This window comes from Mesoplodon bidens (assembly GCF_964165515.1).
Source record: "Mesoplodon bidens genome assembly, chromosome: 10".
Lineage (NCBI taxonomy): Eukaryota > Metazoa > Chordata > Mammalia > Artiodactyla > Ziphiidae > Mesoplodon > Mesoplodon bidens.
Window position 1 is genome coordinate 95,932,872 of NC_138172.1, and position 20,630 is coordinate 95,953,501.

Below are 20,630 nucleotides of genomic sequence, written 5' to 3' on the forward strand. Positions count from 1 at the left end.
TACACTCCTAAATGTTTCTTCCATATTTTTGCAGAAAAAAATTTTATTCAGAAACCAACATGTCTACATATAATCTATCCAGTATTTAATAAAGTATTATTAGGGGAAATTTGCTAAGAGTAAGTTTTAGGAACTCTCATCACACACACAGAAAAATGGTAACTATATGAGTAGATGATACGTTAATTAGCTTGACTGAAATAATCATTTCATCACATGTGTATCAAATCGTGTTGTGCAACTTAAATATATATAACTTTTATTTAAAAATAAAATTTAAAAGATGAAATATAGAAGTAAAAAAATAAAATTATCATGAATAAGATCACAATACACCTACTGGTCTGCACCTCACCTGGCTTTTTACACTTAACTGTACATCTTAAGGTTCTCTCCATATCTGAAGATATGAATCTACCTTAGGCTTTTTTTGTGGCTCACTGGCACTTTGTGTAGAAAGACCATGATTTATATAACCAGTCCTCCACTGATGGCATTTGTCTTGTTTCCAGTTTTCTGATATGATACACAATCTGTAATGAACAGCCTTGCACATCCATCTTACTGCAAACACACATGTAGGTTAAATCCCTGGAAATGTATGACTCCTTCTGGGCATGCTCCTCCTCAAATCTGTAACTTTGCGGCATCTTCTGTCTGGAATGTTCTTCCTGCCTCACCATCCTCTGTTCGGAGGATGAATTGTAAGGTCAAGGGTAAATGCATTTAAAATTTTGATTACTTTTTTTTTTTTTTTTTTTTTGCAGTACGTGGGCCTCTCGCTGTTGTGGCCTCTTCTGTTGCGGAGCACAGGCTCCGGACGCGCAGGCTCAGTGGCCATGGCTCACGGGCCCAGCCGCTCCGCGGCATGTGGGATCTTCCCAGACCGGGGCGGCACGAACCCATGTCCCATGCATCGGCAGGCGGACTCTCAACCACTGCGCCACCAGGGAAGCCCAAAATTTTGATGACTTTTGCCAAACTGTCCTCTAGAAAGCTTGCACTGATTCATCCTTCCACCAACAGTGTATGGGAGTGGCTGTTTCCCAACCTACTCTTGCACCTGCTGACACAGTGTGGTCATCAATTTCTTTTATCTTTGCCAAAATCATAAGCGAAAAATGGTAGTATCTCACTCATGTCAATTTGTGTTTATTTATGAGTGAGAGTGATATAGTTTTATATTTATGGGACATTTATACTTTTCCTTGATTTGCTACTTATTTCCTTTGCCAATTTTTTTTAAATTGAAAATATGAACTGTGCTTAAAACCCTGCTTAAAACCTTTAATGGTGACCCACTGCCTATAGGATAAAGTCTGGAATCCCTAATATAACAAAAAGGGGCCTGTGGTCTGGTCCCTTCTAAGCCTCCTCTCTCATGTACTTGTTACCCATGCCTCAAAATTGACGGTCTAGTAACACCCAGTTGCTTGTGGTTCCGAGTCTGCATCACTTCAACTTCAGTAAAGACTCATGGGATGACTGGTTGAAGGAATTCCAATTTTCATACAATTCACCTTAGATAAAGAACTATTATGAAACTTCCAACAATTTCTTGGAGTATTTTCTGTTTCTTATTAATCCTATTATCAGAGACCATTTATAAATAATACGTCTGTCATGGTTTCTGCTAGTTTATACTGGTAATAATATCTAGATATCTTCCAGCTGGCTCTCACTAAATTCTCACTAAAGTTCAATCATTTGATGGGGAAAATGTTCAACTACAAGTGGATTGCAACATTCACACCAGGAGTTTAAAATTAACCATAAAAGAAGAAATTAGTCCAAATAGAGGCCAAAGATCACAAGAGCTTCCCTGAGGGCCACTCTGCACAGACTGTCCCATGCTGGAATATCCTAGACACCCCAGCCTACTCGTCCCTGCTTGATTTCTCACTGACCACACTTAGAACTTAACACCACTACACATCCCTATATTCCAACCCTGCTGAGGGTGAAGTCATTACCCTCCACATCACATTACAACCTTTCTGGAATGCAAGGGCCAAAAAATATTTACCCCCAATGTGTTACAGAACCAATTCTCTACCCTAAAGACAAAAGTACAAAGGAAAGAAATGCTACAAACACAGATGTCTGTGGCAGGGTTATTTATAACAACACACACCCAAGGGAATATTTTACAGTCATTAGGAAGGTGACTTGGCTATGAGCAAGAGTTCTACTACAACATAACATTAAGTTAAAAAATTAAAATGAGAGTGAGATCAAATTATATTTATGTAATAGGGAAGAACAAATCTGACTCCATATTAGATGTTTCTTTTACTTTAACCTTTGTATTCTATTGCTTTTGCTTTGAGTTAAGAATTTTGCTTATAGCCTGAAATATACAGGAGAGCCCATTCTCAAGGCTGTGACCTTTAAGGATATAAGACTTTTCCATTCATATAGAGATAAAAAGTTACAGAACAGAGAATAGAATTTGTCTTGTTGGAAGTTTACAGGACCTACTTAGACAGCTAAAAGAACAAAGGATTCCTATACCAGGAATTTTGCAACAACCAACCACACCCGTCCCTCACCTTGCCTTTAAAAATGTTTTGCTGAAACCCTAAAGGAGTTCAGGGTTTTGGGAGGCACGAGCCACCCATTCTCCTTGCATGGCCCTGCAATAAACCCTTCTGTGCTCGAACCTCTGCATTTCGGTTTGTTTGGCCTCACTGTGTGTTGGGTACACGAAGCTGAGTTCGGTAGCGCTTATATTTTGATTTCATCTATGTGAAGTCACTATGAATGAATGTAAGCAGATATGTATAAATGATCATAATTTGTAAGCATGCAAGGATGAAGGGTGAATTTTCTATTTTCAAGCTTTAATGGAATCTTTTTAATTAAAAAAAAACCCTCAAGTTTTCTTATTTAGAATCTAGATACAAAATTATGACACTAATTACCTTACATGGGGAGGCAGTTTGTGATAATACCATAACATGACTCTTTCTCATTTTAGAGATATTTATATATCTACGATTAGCATTCAACACACAAGAGCCCAGTTGTCTTTACAAAACAACCAGAAGCCATCATGGAAGGCCCATTATCGTGAGTATCTCTGTAAATATCGACCTGACCCCAATCTATCAAGTGTCAGTCATTCACGAGGCAGGCAAGAATGAGCCTCATTGTAATGGCAAATTTTCCGTTAATGAATCTTTCCAGTTATCCATGCATGAAACAGAGTTTTGTGCTACAGTGGAGAAACTGTATAACTTTTTTTTTCACTTAGGAATATATTACTATAAAATGATGTTGTAAAGTGACAGTTCATAGTTGCTTCACAGAATCTTCATAGAAACACCTGGAACTGTAATTACCATGCTGCTCAAACAAACTACCTCATTAAACAACCCCTTCCCGGAGGCTGGGAAGCATTTAAAGGCCCTTTTCACGTGCGCCCTTGACAACCAGGTGCAGTGGTAGGAGGCAGCTTCCTACAATTTCAGAGCCTTTCACGGCTCCCAAGAAGCCAGAGAACATAAATCCTGGCACTATGGAACAAAGCAGCCTTTCCAAGGACACGAAGATGTTGCTATGCCACAGAAGAGACATTCATTCTCTTTAGAAACTCACGCTTGGTTAATTGGAGGACAAAAATAGACTAAATGTTACAACAGTCTTCTATGCCGAAATTACATCTGCATCTGAACATCATCAGCTCTCCTCTCTGACTTGTACTCCACAAAGACCTCTCAGAGCATCGCTTAATTATAACTCACTGGGACTAGACAGGAAAGTCCTCTGTGGCATTTGAGGTTATCACCCAGGTCCTCCCTCCCCAGGTCAGACTGCCACTCAAGGCCGGTTCTCGGTACACAATGCTTTCTTTCATTCATATGATTTCATGAATACCTCACACAGTTTATATTCTATTCACGCACTGCCCCCACTCTAACTCACCCCGGGGCTCACCAAAAGAAGGAGGAAGACCTTTAAAACTGACCTTCAGAAACAATTTGATTCATGTGTGGGCTGTGTATTTTCTTATTAAGGTTACTTGACATTGGTTTTAGTCAAACAAGCCCCAAATCATAATTGATTCACTGCCTAATGCCATTCCTCTGTCTCCTACAACTTTACGAGGAAACCAACGCCACCACAAATCAACCAACACACAAAAGAAATCATTTTTTTTAAAGACAAGTTAATATACATCACAGAGGTATTGTTCTCTGCCTGAGAAATGCCAGCATTAATCATTGAACACCAAGTCTTATTTCCAATATTATTTTGTTTTCTTAATGGGATCTGCTTTCTGAATTCAAGTGTGTTTAATATCTGTCTACCTAGATATACATACATCTTAACCTTTTCACTCTTTCTGCTTCCAAGTCACGTGTAACGGTGAAATTTCCGAGCAAAGCCTAGAAGACTTCGGTGTGAGACGGGCTTGCATTCAAATCATTTAGGGCTTTACCACTGACCAGCCAAGTGACCGTGGGAAGTTACTAGCCCTAAGCCTTATTATCTTTATGTATAAAACAGATATTCAGAGTAACTGCCCAGGACGGTTAAGGCTGTGAGAACTATATCGAAATTCATTCAGTATCTGCCATGCAGTGGGCACTCAACTATCCCCTACTACCACTGTTATTACTAGTGGTAATATGTTACTATTGTGTTCACAGTGAATAAAGTCCAAGGGAAAAGCTCAAAGAATTCTGGGGAAACACAGAAGATGAATCTCTACAGGCAGACTTCAGAGACACTGTGGTTCGGTTCCAGACCTCTGAAGTCAAGCAAATATCACAATCAAGCAAGCCACATAAATTTTTTGGTTTCCAAGTGCATATACAAGTTATGTTTACATTATACTGTAGTCTATTAAGTGTGCAATAGCATTCTAAGAAACAACATTTAATTTAAAGATACTTTATTGCTAACCATCATCTGAGCCTTCAGCAAGTCGATCCCTGATCACCGTAACAAATAATAAAGAAGTTTGAAATATTGCACCAAAGTGTGACAGAGACAGGAAGTGAGCAAATGCTGTTTAAAAATGGTGCCAATAGACTCGCTGGACACAGGGTAGCCACAAACCTTCAACCTGCAGAAAATGCATCACCTTCAACACGCAATAAAGCGAAGCATGATGAAACGAGGTGTGGTTATATAATAAAGAGGTAGTCGTGAGAGAAGAGTGCACACTGTAATTGGACTGAATAAGGAACTAAAATAGATGCTCGCTTTCCAGTGTCCCCAAAGTGAATGATGATTCATTTCAGAGAGTCAGGGTGCTTCCGGACTGGAAGCCTGTTAGGGCAGAAATGAGGCATTTGGTGCACACATACTTATTTAGGTGATGGTGGGAAGGTCCAGCCAAGGGCTAGCCTCAGGGCAGAGGCTGAACCTGCCACCAGAGATCTGAGTCCACTGCCACCATATCGATGGAGCCAGCAAATGACTACGAATGTAATGGACTCAGGAGACATCAGAGCTTCAGATGGGACGAATGAGCGCTCCCAGAAGGAAAGGGGAGGGAAAGAATGAGAAGGGAAGGGACCCGAGGAAGAAGCATAAAGAAAGAGTCTGCCATACAGAGTGAAGTTAGTCAGAAAGAGAAAGACAAATACCGTATGCTAACACATATATACGGAATTAAAAAAAAAAAAATGTCATGAAGAACCTAGGGGCAAGACGGGAATAAAGACACAGACCTACTTGAGAATGGACTTGAGGATATGGGGAGGGGGAAGGGTAAGCTGTGACAAAGCGAAAGAGAGGCATGGACATATATACACTACCAAACGTAAGGTAGATAGATAGTGGGAAGCAGCCGCAGAGCACAGGGAGATCAGCTAGGTGCTTTGTGACCGCCTGGAGGGGTGGGATGGGGAGGGTGGGAGGGAGGGAGATGCATGAGGGAAGGGATGTGGGAACAGATGTATATGTATGACTGATTCACTTTGTTATAAAGCGGAAACAAACAAACAAACAAACGAATGAATGAATGAATGAATGAATGAGGAATGTGGTGAGCCCAGCAGGGAAGCGCTCAGGGTCAGTGCAGCACGGCCGTCAGACCTGGTCCAGGGAGAAGTAGTAGTAGAGCGTGAGGTGTGCTCCTGGAGGGCCTGGAGGTGGCGAAGGCCTCGTGCTTGCTGGCCTGGGAGCTGCCCAGGGGCACAGACAAGAACTGCAGGGAGAGGTGTCGAAAGAAGACAGAATCCACGATTAGCCAAAGAAACTGGCCCTGGGACAAAATTTCCAATCAAGACACCCAGCAGAAGTGCGGGAGAGGAGAGAGACACACAAAAGGAGGGCTGGGAACAAAGAAATTTACTTCTGTAAAGATGCTAAGGGACTCAACCACCATTAATGGTTTCAACTGAAATGGCAGGCAGTTGAGGGCTGTTTGAATGTTTTTATGAGTCTCAGTCCCAATGGCTCTTTCTGCTATGCCTTGCAAGTTAACTGGCACTTCTACTGTGTTTGCACGACAGAACTGGCCTCAGGGTCTGCAACTTATGTCCATGTGGCTTTAGAGTCTCCATTCTCCCTGCCTTGCCTGGCGCGGGCCCACCTCATGCTTATTACCCCGGCAGAAATAGTAATGGCATCTCATTTTACTGTCAAAGATGCCCAGGTTTGGAAAATAAAGTACATGGTATCCTGCCTACGTCTTTCTCTACTTTTGAGCATTCTGACTTGCCACAGAGACCTGATTTTCAGGAGGTTACATGCTCATTGTTTTTTCCCCCAAGAACACCTCTTCATGCATCAGTATTTTTGCCTACGATGCAGCAAAGGAAAAACAGGATGAAGCACTTCCTCAGGGGCCACTGTGTGTGTCCACTTAATTGTAAATTCTTGGAGAAGGGGAAATACGTTAGTGACCTAACTTGTTGGTACCTAGGAAAACACGGCATAAACTCCAGCTTTGTGGGATTGTACGATGTGTCTAAAAGCAAACTCTTACACCCAGTACCTAAATAAACCTTCCCAAAATCTCAGAGGAGCTCATCACAACTGTCATCTGAGACACACACACACCATCCAAAAACTGAAACTATGAAATAAGAAGTCCTTTGTTCCTCTTGGATGTTTGTCCACTTTTTAATGCATTTCTAGAAAAGGAATAACGGTAGATAAAACTTACAAAAAATTTACGATGTGCAAGGTATGATTCTAAGAGCTTCCACAACTAATTTTTTTTTCCACCCTCACAGCTTTACGAAGTGTCCGTTTTATTCCTATTTTAGCTGAGGGAACTGAACTCAGACAGTACAAATAACCTGCCTGAGATAACTCAGCAGTCAGGCTGTGGGGGGCTGTGCCCTAACCACTGGTCCACACGACCTCCTCACATAGAACTCCAGATTATCTTGGAAGTCAGTGGCCAAGCAGACACCTTATGACAAATGCTGTAAGGCTTGTGTCCTTTCAGAATCAGTTCTGCAAATGTCTAGCCCTAAAGCTAGCACCTGCTCCAGAGGCCTGTGTGGTCACTGTCTCCTTACCTAATCCATGCATCTTTTGTTTCTACGTCCCAAAGAGCAGAAAGACATCTTGTTCCACTGCACACATAAATGTAATGGTTTTGAACGGTATTTGTTTGCAGCCAGTGTCAATTTATTCTTTCTTAGCCATTAACAGACAAGGAGTGTCTGTGGTGTACACGGCATTGAACTAGATACTGTGTGATACAAAGATGGGTAAGCTGTTAACCGCTGCCTCTACGGGCGTTCAGGAAAGACGTTATGACCTCCAGGGTCGGTGCGTACTGATGAGATTCTCTTCCTTCACATTTCAGCCTCCTAGAGATAAGTCAGAAAAGGAAAGTGTCCTGTCATACCACTGTTAAGTGCAGATGAATGATACGTTTTAAAGCATCTGAATTATGAGTTCCCGCACTCATGGACCGAAATGCAACGTTACGTGACAAGATCCCAGGTTAAGTTCAAGTTGCAACTCTTCCATTTGTAACTGGAAAGTGTTTAGCTGCTCTAAGCCTCAGTTTCTTCACCTGCCAAATGGGCTTAATAACACTATGTAGGTCTGTTGTGAAAGTAAAGTAATAACGCCTGGATAGGGTCATGCATGTGTCACATTCACAGAAAACCCAACAGATTAGAGCAACTGCTGTTGTTGCTGTCAATATACAATTGTTAAAGCACAGTCTACCTGGAAAGAAGGGAATAAGGCGCACTCGCAGTTTTCTTAGACCTCAACAGTGGAGGGAGCTGGCTTCCAAAAATGGCACCCAATGAACCACGCTCCTGGCACTCACACCCTTGTTTCGTTTGCTCCAACAGTGAGTCTGGGCTGCTCCTGTGACTTGCTTTAAGCAACAGAATACTGCAAATGGGATACTGCGCCAATTCTGGACTTGAGTCTTAACAGCTGGCAGCTTCTACTTTCACATTCTTGGGGGCCCTGAGTCATCCTGCTGGAGAGACCACGGGAAAAGACCACATGGACTGGCACTGAGAATACCTGGAGGAGAGAGGCCTAGCTCTCCCCATGGCCTGGTGAGTCTCCAAATGACTCCAATCCCATCTGCCTGCAAACACGTGACAGACCCCAAGCGACACCAGCTGAGGAACCACCCAGCTGAGCCCAGTCACAGGACATAATACAACTGAGTTTCTTCCTTTAAGCCACTAAGTTTTGGGGTGTTTTGTCCCATAGCAACAGATAACCCAAGCAACAGTGCTGCCCAAATATCCTGACCTGTGTACAACTCACAAACTGAAAAGCATTCGTGGATGATGGCGAGTTCTTCCGAGGCCGGGACCTTCCAGCTTCTGCTTCAATCACTGTCCTTACCTCTCCCCTTTCAGACCTATTAAACAGAGGACCTCAACAATATGGCTGGCTGGCCACCGCATGCGGGTACCCACTACATCAGGTGCTCTCCTTAATGCTGGGGGACAGAGAGGCAGAGGCAGCGTCGCTGTCATCAGGACCATATAGTCTTGACAGGCAAGCAAAGAGCGCTGGATAACATTCACTTTGAGAGGTAACAGTGCTATCTTTACAATCCCCACTCTGGGAGGGTGCCGATTCCCACAGCCTTTAGCCTGTACCTCCTAGAGATGTCCTTTAAAAATAGGGCCTCTACACTTCCCTGGTGGCGCAGTGGCTAAGAATCCACCTGCCAGTGCAGGGGACATGGGTTTGAGCCCTGGTCCGGGGAGATCCCACATGCCTAGGAGCAACTGAGCCCATGCACCACAACTACTGAGCCTGTGCTCTAGAGCCTGAGAGCCGCAACTACTGAGCGCTCGTGCCACAACAACTGAAGCCCACGTGCCTAGAGCCCATGTTGAGCAACAAGAGAAGCCACCGCAGTGAGAAGCTTGGGCACCAACACGGAGAGTAGCCCCCGCTCGCCACAACTAGAGAAAGCCCGCGAGCAGCAACGAAGACCCAACACAGCCAAAAATAAATAAATAAATAAATAAAATACATTCATTAAAAAAAAATAAAAACAGAAGAAAAAAACTCTTAAAAAAAAATAGGGCCTCTAAGTCTGCTTTGCCTTCTAACCCCTAGATGTTCCCTTTGTGGGTCATGATGGATACGCAGGTAAGAAGATTCTGTGCCTGTCCATGCTCATTCTTTTTTTTTTAAAGAAACTGAGTTTTCCAATCGTACAAAGAGAACTGTGATCCAGCCAGGTGCTGAGAGCTACACAACTTGATGATTTCTTATTAAAGTCAGATGTTCAACAGCGCTCTGATTATTTGCATGCCTGTTTTTCCTAGTCATGAGACTTGTCATCACTGAAAAATGTGTGGAAATATAGCTATTTGGCCTCATAGTCAGCGCGCTGGTGTTTCTATTCCCCTTGGAATGCCAAAGCCGTGTTAAGATGAACTCTGCATCTTGACACAATCCAACCAATCTCAAACCAAAAAAACACCTCCCTCAAGCTCTACCCCCTTTTGGTGATTACTCTATATTTCTCCTTCTCCCTCCCAGCCCAACTCCTTAAAAGAAGAAGTCTGCTTCCTCGACTCTCACTCACACCATAACCACATGCTTTCTAAACTCCCAGCCATACAGCTTCCCTGAAACTGTTCTCCCCAAGGGCACCAGTGATGAGCTGTCACTGAACACTCCGGACACTTCTCAGTCCTGCCCATCTTGCCGGGATCTGGCAGAGTGGACCCTCCTCCTTGCTTGAACTCTCTCCTGCTCTGGTCAGGAGATACCAATGGCCCCCTCCCGGTTTTCCTCCTAACTCTCTGGCGGGCCTTATCTGCCTTGCCTGTAGACTCTGCTGCTGCCTGTGTTCATAACTTACAGGTCAGTGGTCCTCAGGGGGCTGCCACAGCCCCTCTTTGCTTCCCATGTCAAATTCTCCTTTGGAGTTTTCAACCCATGGCTTCAACAAATATCCCTCCAACTGGGGTATCTTGGAACCACATGAAAGCCAGCATGCCCCCAAACAAAAGCTCATTTTCCCCATAAACCCGATGTAGTGTGTGGTACCTCCATCCATCTGACGACATGTCACCGCTCAGAGAGAAACAAGAGCATGGTTCTTAGTCTTCCTTTATCCTCCACATCCGACCTGTAATCACGTCCTGCTCATTCTGCTTCCTAAATATCCCTTGCAACTGTTCACAGCCTGTAGCTCCTAATGCCACTCTTTCAGCCTAGGTTATCTTCATCTCTCCCCAACAGTAATAACTAACCACCTGCTAACCAGTTTCCTTGTTACCAGAATCAACAGACACACTTAATATTCCGTTGGCTGTGACAGCTATGAGGTATCTTCTTAATTCTCTCACAAGTAAAGTTTCTCTCATTACAGACACAAATATATGGAAGAAGTTATATTAACAACGTGAAAATAGCATTGGGTGCCACTCCAAACTTTTCCCATAGTATAGAGAATGACCTTTCAAAAAGGCAAGTCTTCTGATAGCTTCATTAGGATAAAGCATCAGGATAAAGCCCAGACTCCACGACGTTCTACCAAGAACCTTTATGAGCAGATCCTTGCCCACCTCTTCAACCTCATCTCTCAGTACTCTGTGTGCCTCCCTGCCCAGCAATCCTTTCCAAACCACCACCTCTTTCCAAGCTATAGATTGCCAATCTCTCCTCCTCTCTTTCCCAGGCTTTCTTTTTTTTTTTTTTTGCGGTACGTGGGCCTCTCACTGTTGTGGCCTCTCCCGTTGTGGAGCACAGGCTCCGGACGCGCAGGCTCAGCGGCCATGGCTCGTGGGCCCAGCCGCTCCACGGCATGTGGGATCTTCCTGGACCGGGGCATGAACCCGTGTCCCCTGCATCGGCAGGCGGACTCTCAACCACTGCGCCACCAGGGAAGCCCTCCAGGCTTTCTTACATCCTGTTCTTTCCACTGGGAGAGAAGACTTCCTCACATTCACTGCCTAATTCCTTGGTTAAACATTCATTTCTCTAGGAAACCTTCCCTGGTAAGTTATAGTTCAGTTGGGTTTGTCTCCTTTGAGTTCCTGGAGCCCCTGCGCATCTTCTGTCGCTTATACTTTGTTGTAAGTATTGGTTTAACTACCTGTTTTTCCCTCAAGACCATAACCTTTGGGAGATGTCTGTCTGCACTGTTACCTTTTTTAGTGACGGTGGCAGTGCCTGGCAAATACATAAGCGCAACATGCCAAGTGGGTATCGTTTCTGAACTCCCTATGGTTTACAGAAGTCTGAAATCCTAACCTCTGGCCAGGTAGATATCCTCAGCCCATCCCATATTCCTTGCTTTCCATTCTCCAGCCATTGGTCATCCTTGCTTTCCTAGCTTGCTCACCCCTGCTTCTTCCACCACAGGGCCTTTGCACATGCTGTTTCTAAATTCCGACGCCTCCTTCAGATCCCAGCTCAAACTTCTCCTTCTTAGGAAAGCTTCCCTACTCCCTCAAGCCCCACCCCCCTCATTCTTTCAAGTAGCTTCCCTTCACTGTCCTTATCACAGCTGTGACCTTAACCTTTACTCTTGTAATTTGACTGTCTCTCCAGAGACACCGTGCATGCCATGAGCTCACCGACAAGGTCCGGTTTCCGCTCGCAGGCATACTCCCACGGCCAGTTTCAGTAAATGGTAGGCACTCCGGAAAAGGTTTTTATTTTTTACTTTTTTTGCTCAAGGCCCTAGGGGTGCAGGAAAGCTTAGAAGCACAAAGCGAATTTTGGCACGTTGTAGACCTCCAGGGCCAACTCTTGCAGCTTATGATTTTCTTTCAAGAGGAAATAAAAGCATAACTCAGTGGCGTCTTCACAGCTTATTCCTGCCAGTTCTGCTTTTCTATAAATACAAGCCTCATTTTCAAGGAATCTGGATAAGATGGCTGCAGCTGACTATTTTGGGGAGGCCCTGTTGATTCTATTTCAGAGGGGATGTTGTCATCTGTCTATACTCCTGGGGCAGGGGTGGAATGTGTCGTGGACCCCTGTTGCTGATTCTACAGAAGAAGTTGGACATGTCAGGCTAATTGCTTCACAGGCCCTGGACAGAGCCTCTGAGGACAGGCTGAAAGGCATGTTGAGATCTCCCCGAGGACCCATTATTTTATGTTCTATCCATTACTGTTTTACTCCTACTGTCGTGTGATGTGGGGATGCTTCTGAGAGAAGCTTTTTGTCCTGTAGTGTTTTCTCCACCAGAGTTCAGTGCTGAAGGCTGTTTAAGGACACCAGCCTCCAGCTTACAATAGGAAGATGTCTGAGCAGCATGGGACACGGAGATCAGTCTTTGAAAAATTCATGTAATTGCTGATGCCAAAGTTAAGGAAAATGTTGACATCATAATTTTCCAGTGTAGTTTTCTTACTGCTACTACAACTTACAAAGCAAGATTTCTGGGTGCACCTTTGAAAATGCTGCATACACAGACACATACATCCTGTAACTTGAGTTACAGTAAAACTACAGTATAGCTAATTCTGGCAAATTTTAAAGGTAACTAACTCACTGTGGAAATAATAACAGGCCAAGTATGCATTGTATTAATGTCCTTTTGTGTAATCAAGAAAGCACACAACTTTAAATACAAATACATAATATAAATGTAATATCTGGACTTATTCTTTGTATTTAAAATTGTGGAAATTATCGTACATATGAAAGGACGTTACAGACACACACATATAAGACAAGTAAATGCATAACAGCTAAAACTGGCCAACCAATTAATATTCCCACAGTCAACCCTCTTGTGTATTTAATATTTGACTCGTATCCACGCATAGGAAAGTCTGTACTTCAAAGTACTATTTGAACATATATACAATTTATCATGTTAAGCATCCTTAAATTGTCAGTATTTTTCTCCTTGGAGCTAAAAGCTAGCACAGAAAGTCTCTCCTTATTTCCAAAAATAAGGAATAATATTTCTGAATCCAGTTAAGAACAAAGAATACTACAGTGTAAACCACTGACTTTAAAAAACCTAGAATAGCTTGTTATATCATATAACCATCCAGCACGATAAACAGATATGCTATAGTCTATCCTCTATTTAATTCAGGAGCTGAATATGTCTCTTTAAAATAAAACCACAGGGGCTTCCCTGGTGGCACAGTGGTTAAGAGTCCGCCTGCTGATGCAGGGGACACGGGTTCGTGCCCCGGTCCGGGAGGATCCCACATGCCGTGGAGCGGCTGGGCTCGTGAGCCATGGCCGCTGAGCCTGCGCGTCCAGAGCCTGTGCTCCGCAACGAGAGAGGCCATAACAGTGAGAAGCCCGCGTACTGCAAAAAAAATAAATAAAAATAAAACCACATACAAAAAAATAAAATACAATAAAACCACATACAAATATGGCATTTGGTTGCCAAATTAATCAGTTTGGCCCTCGAGAGCACAAGAACTTGCTAAGAACAGTTAATAATAAGAAGGATTAAAGCTGCAACTTTGCCTGTCTCATGTTTTAATTCTCTCAAAAGTTTTAAATGAAAACATTTTCAGACTTTTAATGGTTCATGAGTAGTTTGATGTCATTGTACTTGCATCCATCAAAGGACAAGTTCTCCAACCTCTTTTTTTTTTTGGCTGCATTGGGTCTTTGTTGCTGTGTGCGGGGCTACTCATTACAGTGGCTTCTCTTGTTGCAGAGCACGGGTTCTAGGCGCGTGGGCTTCAGTAGTTGTGGCTTGCGAGCTCAGTAGTTGTGGCTCGTGGGCTCTAGAGCACAGGCTCAATAGTTGTGGCGCACAGGCTTAGTTGCTCTGTGGCATGTGGGATCTTCCTGGACCAGGGCTTGAACCTGTGTCCCCTGCATTGGCAGGTGGATTCTTAACCACTGCATCACCAGGGAAGCCCTCTGACACCTTAAAAAGTCTGCACGATGGTTCAGGTGCCATTTCACATGAGAAGCACCAGACCTTCACCCTGTGGTCTTGCCAAATGGACTAAGCAAAGCTCTTGAATGCCAGGAGGAAATGCATCTACCACACCGTCATTCAGGAGTTCATGCTGATAAATGGCAATTATTTAAATGGATGTTTGTATTATTACAAACCATTTTCATAGCAAAGTCAGGAAGACCATCGTAAAGGAACTTGTGGAATCTTTGTTGTTATTTTTTTCAGTGCTTACAGAACATTCCCTTCTTCTTTCCTGTTCACATGTCTTACCCCTCACTTTGCCTGAAAATATATTTCATTTAGATTTCTCCTCTCCAAGGCAATGATATAAGTGCCCTATTCTGTTTCACTCTTAGGGGATACAGAGGAGTCATCCATTTAGAGTTTTCCTTGCATGTACATCTCTCAGTAGTGTTTAGAAATATGTAAGTGACCTACACATTTTATGACACCTTAACAAGTCTGTACAATGATCAAAAGGGAGAATGCAGTCAGGTGAAGAGTGGGGTGTAGTCAGGTAAATGTCAGCGGGGTGACAATTTAGAAATTCATGGAATTCAGAGGTTCATTGTAATCTCAGGAATGAACAAATTACATACAGCCACAGGGCACTGAGGTTTCCATCTCAGAAACAGTCAGAAAGCATGAAACTGGGGATGTCTACCATGAGACCTGTTTCAGATTCCAAGACTTTTCGCAACTTTCCTAAGTTTGTTCTTCTCTTTCATTCCCCAAAGCAGCTAGCATGAAAATTCTCAGACTTGTGGACGAGTATTCATGTACAAGAAGCGGATCATCGCCTATTTCAGTTTAGACGTGAGCCAAAGCGGGGAGAGGACCAAGAAATAAAGGAGGTGATGACTCTGAGGAAGAGGGAGAACAGGCTGAACTTTTGAGGACATAGAGGAAGAAGGAAATAAAAGCCCCAGAGTATCCCTGGAATGACCCGGGTACATAAATACCAAAATCAGGACGAAACAAACAAAAAGAATCTGCACGGCTCCTCCATCACCTCATGTCAAACCCGACAGGGTCAAATCAGAACTCTTCACGTTTCTTTCCCTATACATCTCCCTCTGCAATACTCTTACTTATTAAAAAATATCCACATAACGTGCCACCATAAACACCCCACAAATATTAAGTCATGTAAGGTACTATTCTCACCCCTATCTTACAGGTGGGAAACAGGTACAGAGTTAAACTGAGCAAGGTCATGCAACTACCAAGTTTCAGAGCTGGGACTTGAACTCAAACAGTCTGACTCCAGAGTCTGTGCTCTTCACACCACTGCCATGCTGACTTTACCCAGATTCCTTTGCTGTCCACTAGGCTATGAACTATACAGTTATCTTTGTCATTACAATGATGCTTCACTTACTCAAGCTTTTGTCTCCAATTAATAACCTATTCCTATCTGCCAATAACCATATATAACTTAGTTTCTGCTCCTGTGTTGATTTTTATGGGAGCGGGGAAAATAAGGATGAAAAATGGGAGACGGACTGTCAACGCTAGAATGAAAGCATACAGCTATGGGAAAGGTGGAGTTCTAAGTTCAGCTATTTATAGATCAAATACAAGTGGTGGTTTTATAAATTGAAAAGCAACAACCAAAAACCTGAGCCATGAGGACACACATAGGATCTAAAAACCATTCTCCATCATTCTGAAGGATTATTAAACACAAGAGCAATCCTAAGGCTCGATTCTCTTCCTTTGGTTCAGACAGCCTCGGGTAATTAAATTCTACTAATGAACGTACAGAGCTGAAGTCAACAAACGCCCAATGAGAAACAAAGGAAAACATAATCCTACCTGCAGACGTGTGTTTGAACTTTTCACTCTTCTTCTTCCTCCATTTCCAAGGCTTGAAAATCCTTCCCAGGTTGGCAAACTTACTCCTCCTCCGGATGGGTGGGGTGTGGGTACCTGGGACAAGGGAGTCAGATCGCATTGCCGCCAGCCTCTCCACTTCCTCAGCTTGTTTCCCCGAGAAAGAGATGGAAAAGAGCGAGAGAAAGAAAAGTGTTAAAATGGGAGCCTCACAGATGGCCAATGCTTGCCATGGTTACAGATAACAGAAACCACATGACCCAACTTCCGTTTCTCTTTCTGCCTTTTGGAATGGAAGTCATACCAACGTGTTCTAAAGGCTGGTGACAGTCAGCCCAACCCTAGGAATGTGGAGCACCCCAACCAAATTTGCCCAGCCTTCACCTAGGCTTGAGCAGGAGGATGAGGGGGTGGAGGAGGAACAGAGCGCCCCTGACCCATCGGAGCCTCCCCTACGAGGCAGGGACAGGGCATCCCAAGAGTCAAATGACAGTCAGTGTAGCTATTGGTCCAGCACTTTCTCAAATAAGACTTGGCAGATGCCATCACTATAACACCATCAGCTGAGAAAAGAGGAGGGAGAAAACATTGATCAACCGTCTATTCCAGTGCCAACATCTCCACCACCCACAATGCTCTCTCCTACAACCATGCTTCACCCAGACCTGCAGAAGCACTAGAATCTACTGAATGAGCGCCTCCACCTTAAAATCCACTGACCATTTTTAGAAACACTTACACTTCATGAGATTTTACAATTGCCTTAATTCCTCTAGGTCTTTTTGTTCCTGGTGCTTTGCTTTAATAATAATAAAAAAAAATTCCTTTAAATTGAGAGTTGAGCGTGACATTAGGTACCATCTAGACTAATCCCAACAGCTTGACATTTTGAGGACATGAAGACCTTCAAACTCATAATGCCCAGGGGACCCTTTCTTAAGGGCCACAACCACTCTGACCGCTTATCACTTGGAATAAAACTCTTTTCCAACGTACATGAGCATCTATAGATCTCAGTGAGGTAAAGAGACCCTGACTTGAATTTTTATGACAGGCATAATCAGAGAAAATAACCTCCTTGGCGAAATCAAGGCAGGTGGGAGGGACTTGCCGTTCCAGAAAGTCCAGTTACATCTAGAGCTGCGGCCAATCCAGAACCACTCTGCTGGGCCTCTTGACACCATCCTTCAGAAAAATTTCCTGGACTTTGCAACACAGGCTGTTCTTGGAATCTCGATCTTACAGCCTGATGTTCTACCTGCTACCATCCAATATGGTTTTAACCAGGAGATTCAATCATTCAACAGATACATATGGAACCCTCAACCATATGCCGGGCCGTGTGCAATGGTGACAGACGATGACATGTTGGCAAAGGCTCCTGGGCAAGACAGAAAGGAAGTAGATGAATTTGAGTGACATCCAGGAAGCCAAGAGTCAACAGGACCCAGGACTGACTGGGTGGATGAGGGAAAGGAGGCAGATCATTCCTGATGGCCACGTTCCTGTCAGCGGAGTGGCCCCCTTCATTCATGGAAGCTGGGAACGTGGGGGGTATAAATTTTGGGGGGGGGAAGGCAGTAACGATTTGGACATATTGCACGGCGAAGGCACTTTGAACTTTTTAAAAAATTAATTAATTTATTATTTATTTTTGGCTGTGTTGGGTCTTCATTGCTGCACACGGGATTTCCCTAGTTGCGGCGAGCGGGGGCTACTCTTCGTTGCAGTGCGCGGGCTTCTCATTGCGGTGGCTTCTCTTGTTGTGGAGCACGAGCTGTAGGTGCGCGGGCTTCAGTAGTTGTGGCACACGGGCTCAGTGGTTGTGGCTCGCGGGTTCTAGAGCACAGGCTCAGTAGTTGTGGTGCACGGGCTTAGTTGCTCTGCGGCATGTGGGATCTTCCTGGGCCAGGGCTCGAACCCATGTCCCCTGCATTGGCAGGTGGACTCTCAACCACTGCGCCACCAGGGGAGCCCTCTTTGAACTTTTGACTTGACACGGTTCAATGCATGGGTAAGCGCCTCTTTTCAATCATTGTCTTAAGTGACCACTTAATAGTGAGCCAGACACTGACCATTTCTGGAGCAGACGCACAGAAGAGCTGGATATGGTTGAGCAGACTCTAGCAGAAGAGACAGAGGCATCAGTGTGGAAAACTGCTGTGACGGGGAACTCCGCCAAATTCCACGGAGGCAAAGAGGAGAAGCTGACTCTGCTTCACAGAGTTGGAAAACACCCCCGGGGCGTGCCATGTACCACGTGGGGCTAGATTTTGAAAGAAAAGGAACTGTTCTCCCCACGTGAGGAAGAGAGAGGAGTGGATTCCTGGAAAGAGGAAGAGGTCCAAAAGGAACAGAGAGGCATGAAAGAACATGGCATGTCTGGGAGCTTCAAGAAACCCAGAGAAACCCAGAGTGTCAGCCAAGATGGGGAACCAGAGGTGACAGGTACGAGAGGGGGCTGGAGCCAGATCCTGCAAGCCTGGGGGAAGTTTATTAGGCGTTTGGGTTTTATCCTATACCCAGAGGGAGAAGGAAGAGAATGTGAAAATGGGGACTAACATTATGACATTCAACAAATATGTATGGAAAGTCACTCTGCACCAGACACTTAGGCTATGTCCGTAAGCAAAACAGATAAAAATGCCAACTCATGGAGCACTACTACCCTGGGAGGTAGGGTGAGGTGCAGACATTACACAGTCAAACTAAATCAACTGTCGAGTATGGTAGAAGATACTTGCTTGGGGGAGAAAAGAAAAAAAGTGGCTATGATACAAGTTAAATGAGATCAAGAGTGCCTTGGTGAAGGAGGGGCTCAATTTTAATTAGCCTGACTGAGAAGACCTACCACCAGGACACAACCAGATGTGCTTCTTAGGAGTATTATTTTCACAGCAATGGCATCTTGAACTGGAGCGTGAAGAAACAGGTGGCAGAGAAAGTAACGAGGAGGCCACTGCACTCGTCTGGAGGGCAGTGACAGAAGGGACACAGAGAAAAAGATGCAATCCAGCACGGGGAAGAATTATCTTGGTAATTTTCTGGATACACATGGGGGAGGACAAAGAAGCAAGAATTAAGTTTTTGCTTCCCATGACTGGGGAGATAATGAAGACTTTACTTTTTTTTTGCGGTAGGCGGGCCTCTCACTGCTGTGGCCCCTCCCGCTGCAGAGCACAGGCTCTGGACGCACAGGCTCAGCGGCCATGGCTCACAGGCCCAGCCGCTCCACGGCATGTGGGATCTTCCCGGACCGGGGCACGAACCCGTGTCCCCTGCATCGGCAGGTGGACTCTCAACCACTGCACCATCAGGGAAGCCCAAGACTTTACATTTTTTAATGACCTTTGAGTATAAAGGGAAGAAGCCAGCTGAATAGGATGGTCGCTCAAGGACAAGGGTTTTGGAACCAGGTTTTGCAAACCTCTTTAGGGAGTCGGATTTTATTTCTTAAGGTAACGGAGCACAACTGAAGGAAATGTGTCAGGATGGGGATGGGGAGATGGGATCACGTCAGTAGGATGAGCTGCAAGAGCCAGTGGAGAGTAAGAGGCTGAAGATGTAGGGAAGAGATTGAGAAGTTTGTGAAACAAGGTTCTTCGGGAGAAGAGGTGGCATCACAAGTACTTATAGAAATTCGTCATCGGAGGACTTTACTCTGAGTCACTGAACGTCTGAGCTGAGATCTCTGGTCACAAATGGCACCGATCAGATGGGAGCCTCAGAAGGATGAATCTGGTAGCAGTGGATAAAATGGATTACTGGAGCCGGATGGGAAGAAGATAAAGATTGAGGTGACTTTAAGTAAGTGTGGATTACAGAGAGGCTGAGGAGACTGTTTTAAAAAACCAACCGCAATGAGTAAACAGAAGCCAAACAGAGCAAGTAAACAGCCTCTGGAGCAACACTGAATTTGGAAATTATTCTCTTTAAAGGGTATCAGCTGCTGGAGTTGGTGCTCCCTCAACAACGCTCAGTAGCTGGGAAGAGCCACACAGTGACAACTGTGGGAAACCACACCAGGGAGGTTTTGAGTCCAGGATGGAAACCAACTCAGGAGAGTCCGGTGATCTGATTCCCACAAGATCCCTTTGTCTTTTGTACGCATCACCTTTTAAAAATTTCTTACTTCAGTTGCTAATATCATTGTTACTTGTCCAGATTTTGCAAGTCTCCAAACCTACCTTCCCAACCCTAACCTCCTGCCTTCAAACCTGTATTTGAAACTGCTGCTAGCTTACTCTTCCAGAAGCCCACTCTTCCCAGAGACTTTCAAGGAGTCCACACAACTTACAGTAGAAAGTTCTCACTTCTTGCTTTGCCCTTCAGGAACCTCCGCCTGAGCTCCTGCCCAGAATGATCTTCCAGTACCTCTCTAAACATATGCTGCAGCCCAAATGAAACACTGTCTGAGTCCCAGTGGGCTTTGGGGGTGGGGATCAAACCCCTGAAAAAATAGGCAAAATTTCAT

The 20,630-nt window shown here is 44.4% G+C and overlaps 1 protein-coding gene across 3 annotated transcripts in view; it reads right to left on the reverse strand.

The window, feature by feature from the left end:
• The window catches only part of PHACTR1 (phosphatase and actin regulator 1), a gene marked incomplete at its 3' end in the record, with an annotated part of 250,961 nt that overhangs the window by 193,343 nt on the left and 36,988 nt on the right, over positions 1-20,630 (reverse strand). For all 3 annotated transcript variants that reach the window (XM_081246168.1, XM_081246166.1, XM_081246167.1), the window contains exon 2: positions 16,139-16,303. In XM_081246168.1, coding sequence (XP_081102294.1) covers positions 16,139-16,303 — 165 coding nt within the window. The remainder of the gene's footprint in view (positions 1-16,138; positions 16,304-20,630) is intronic.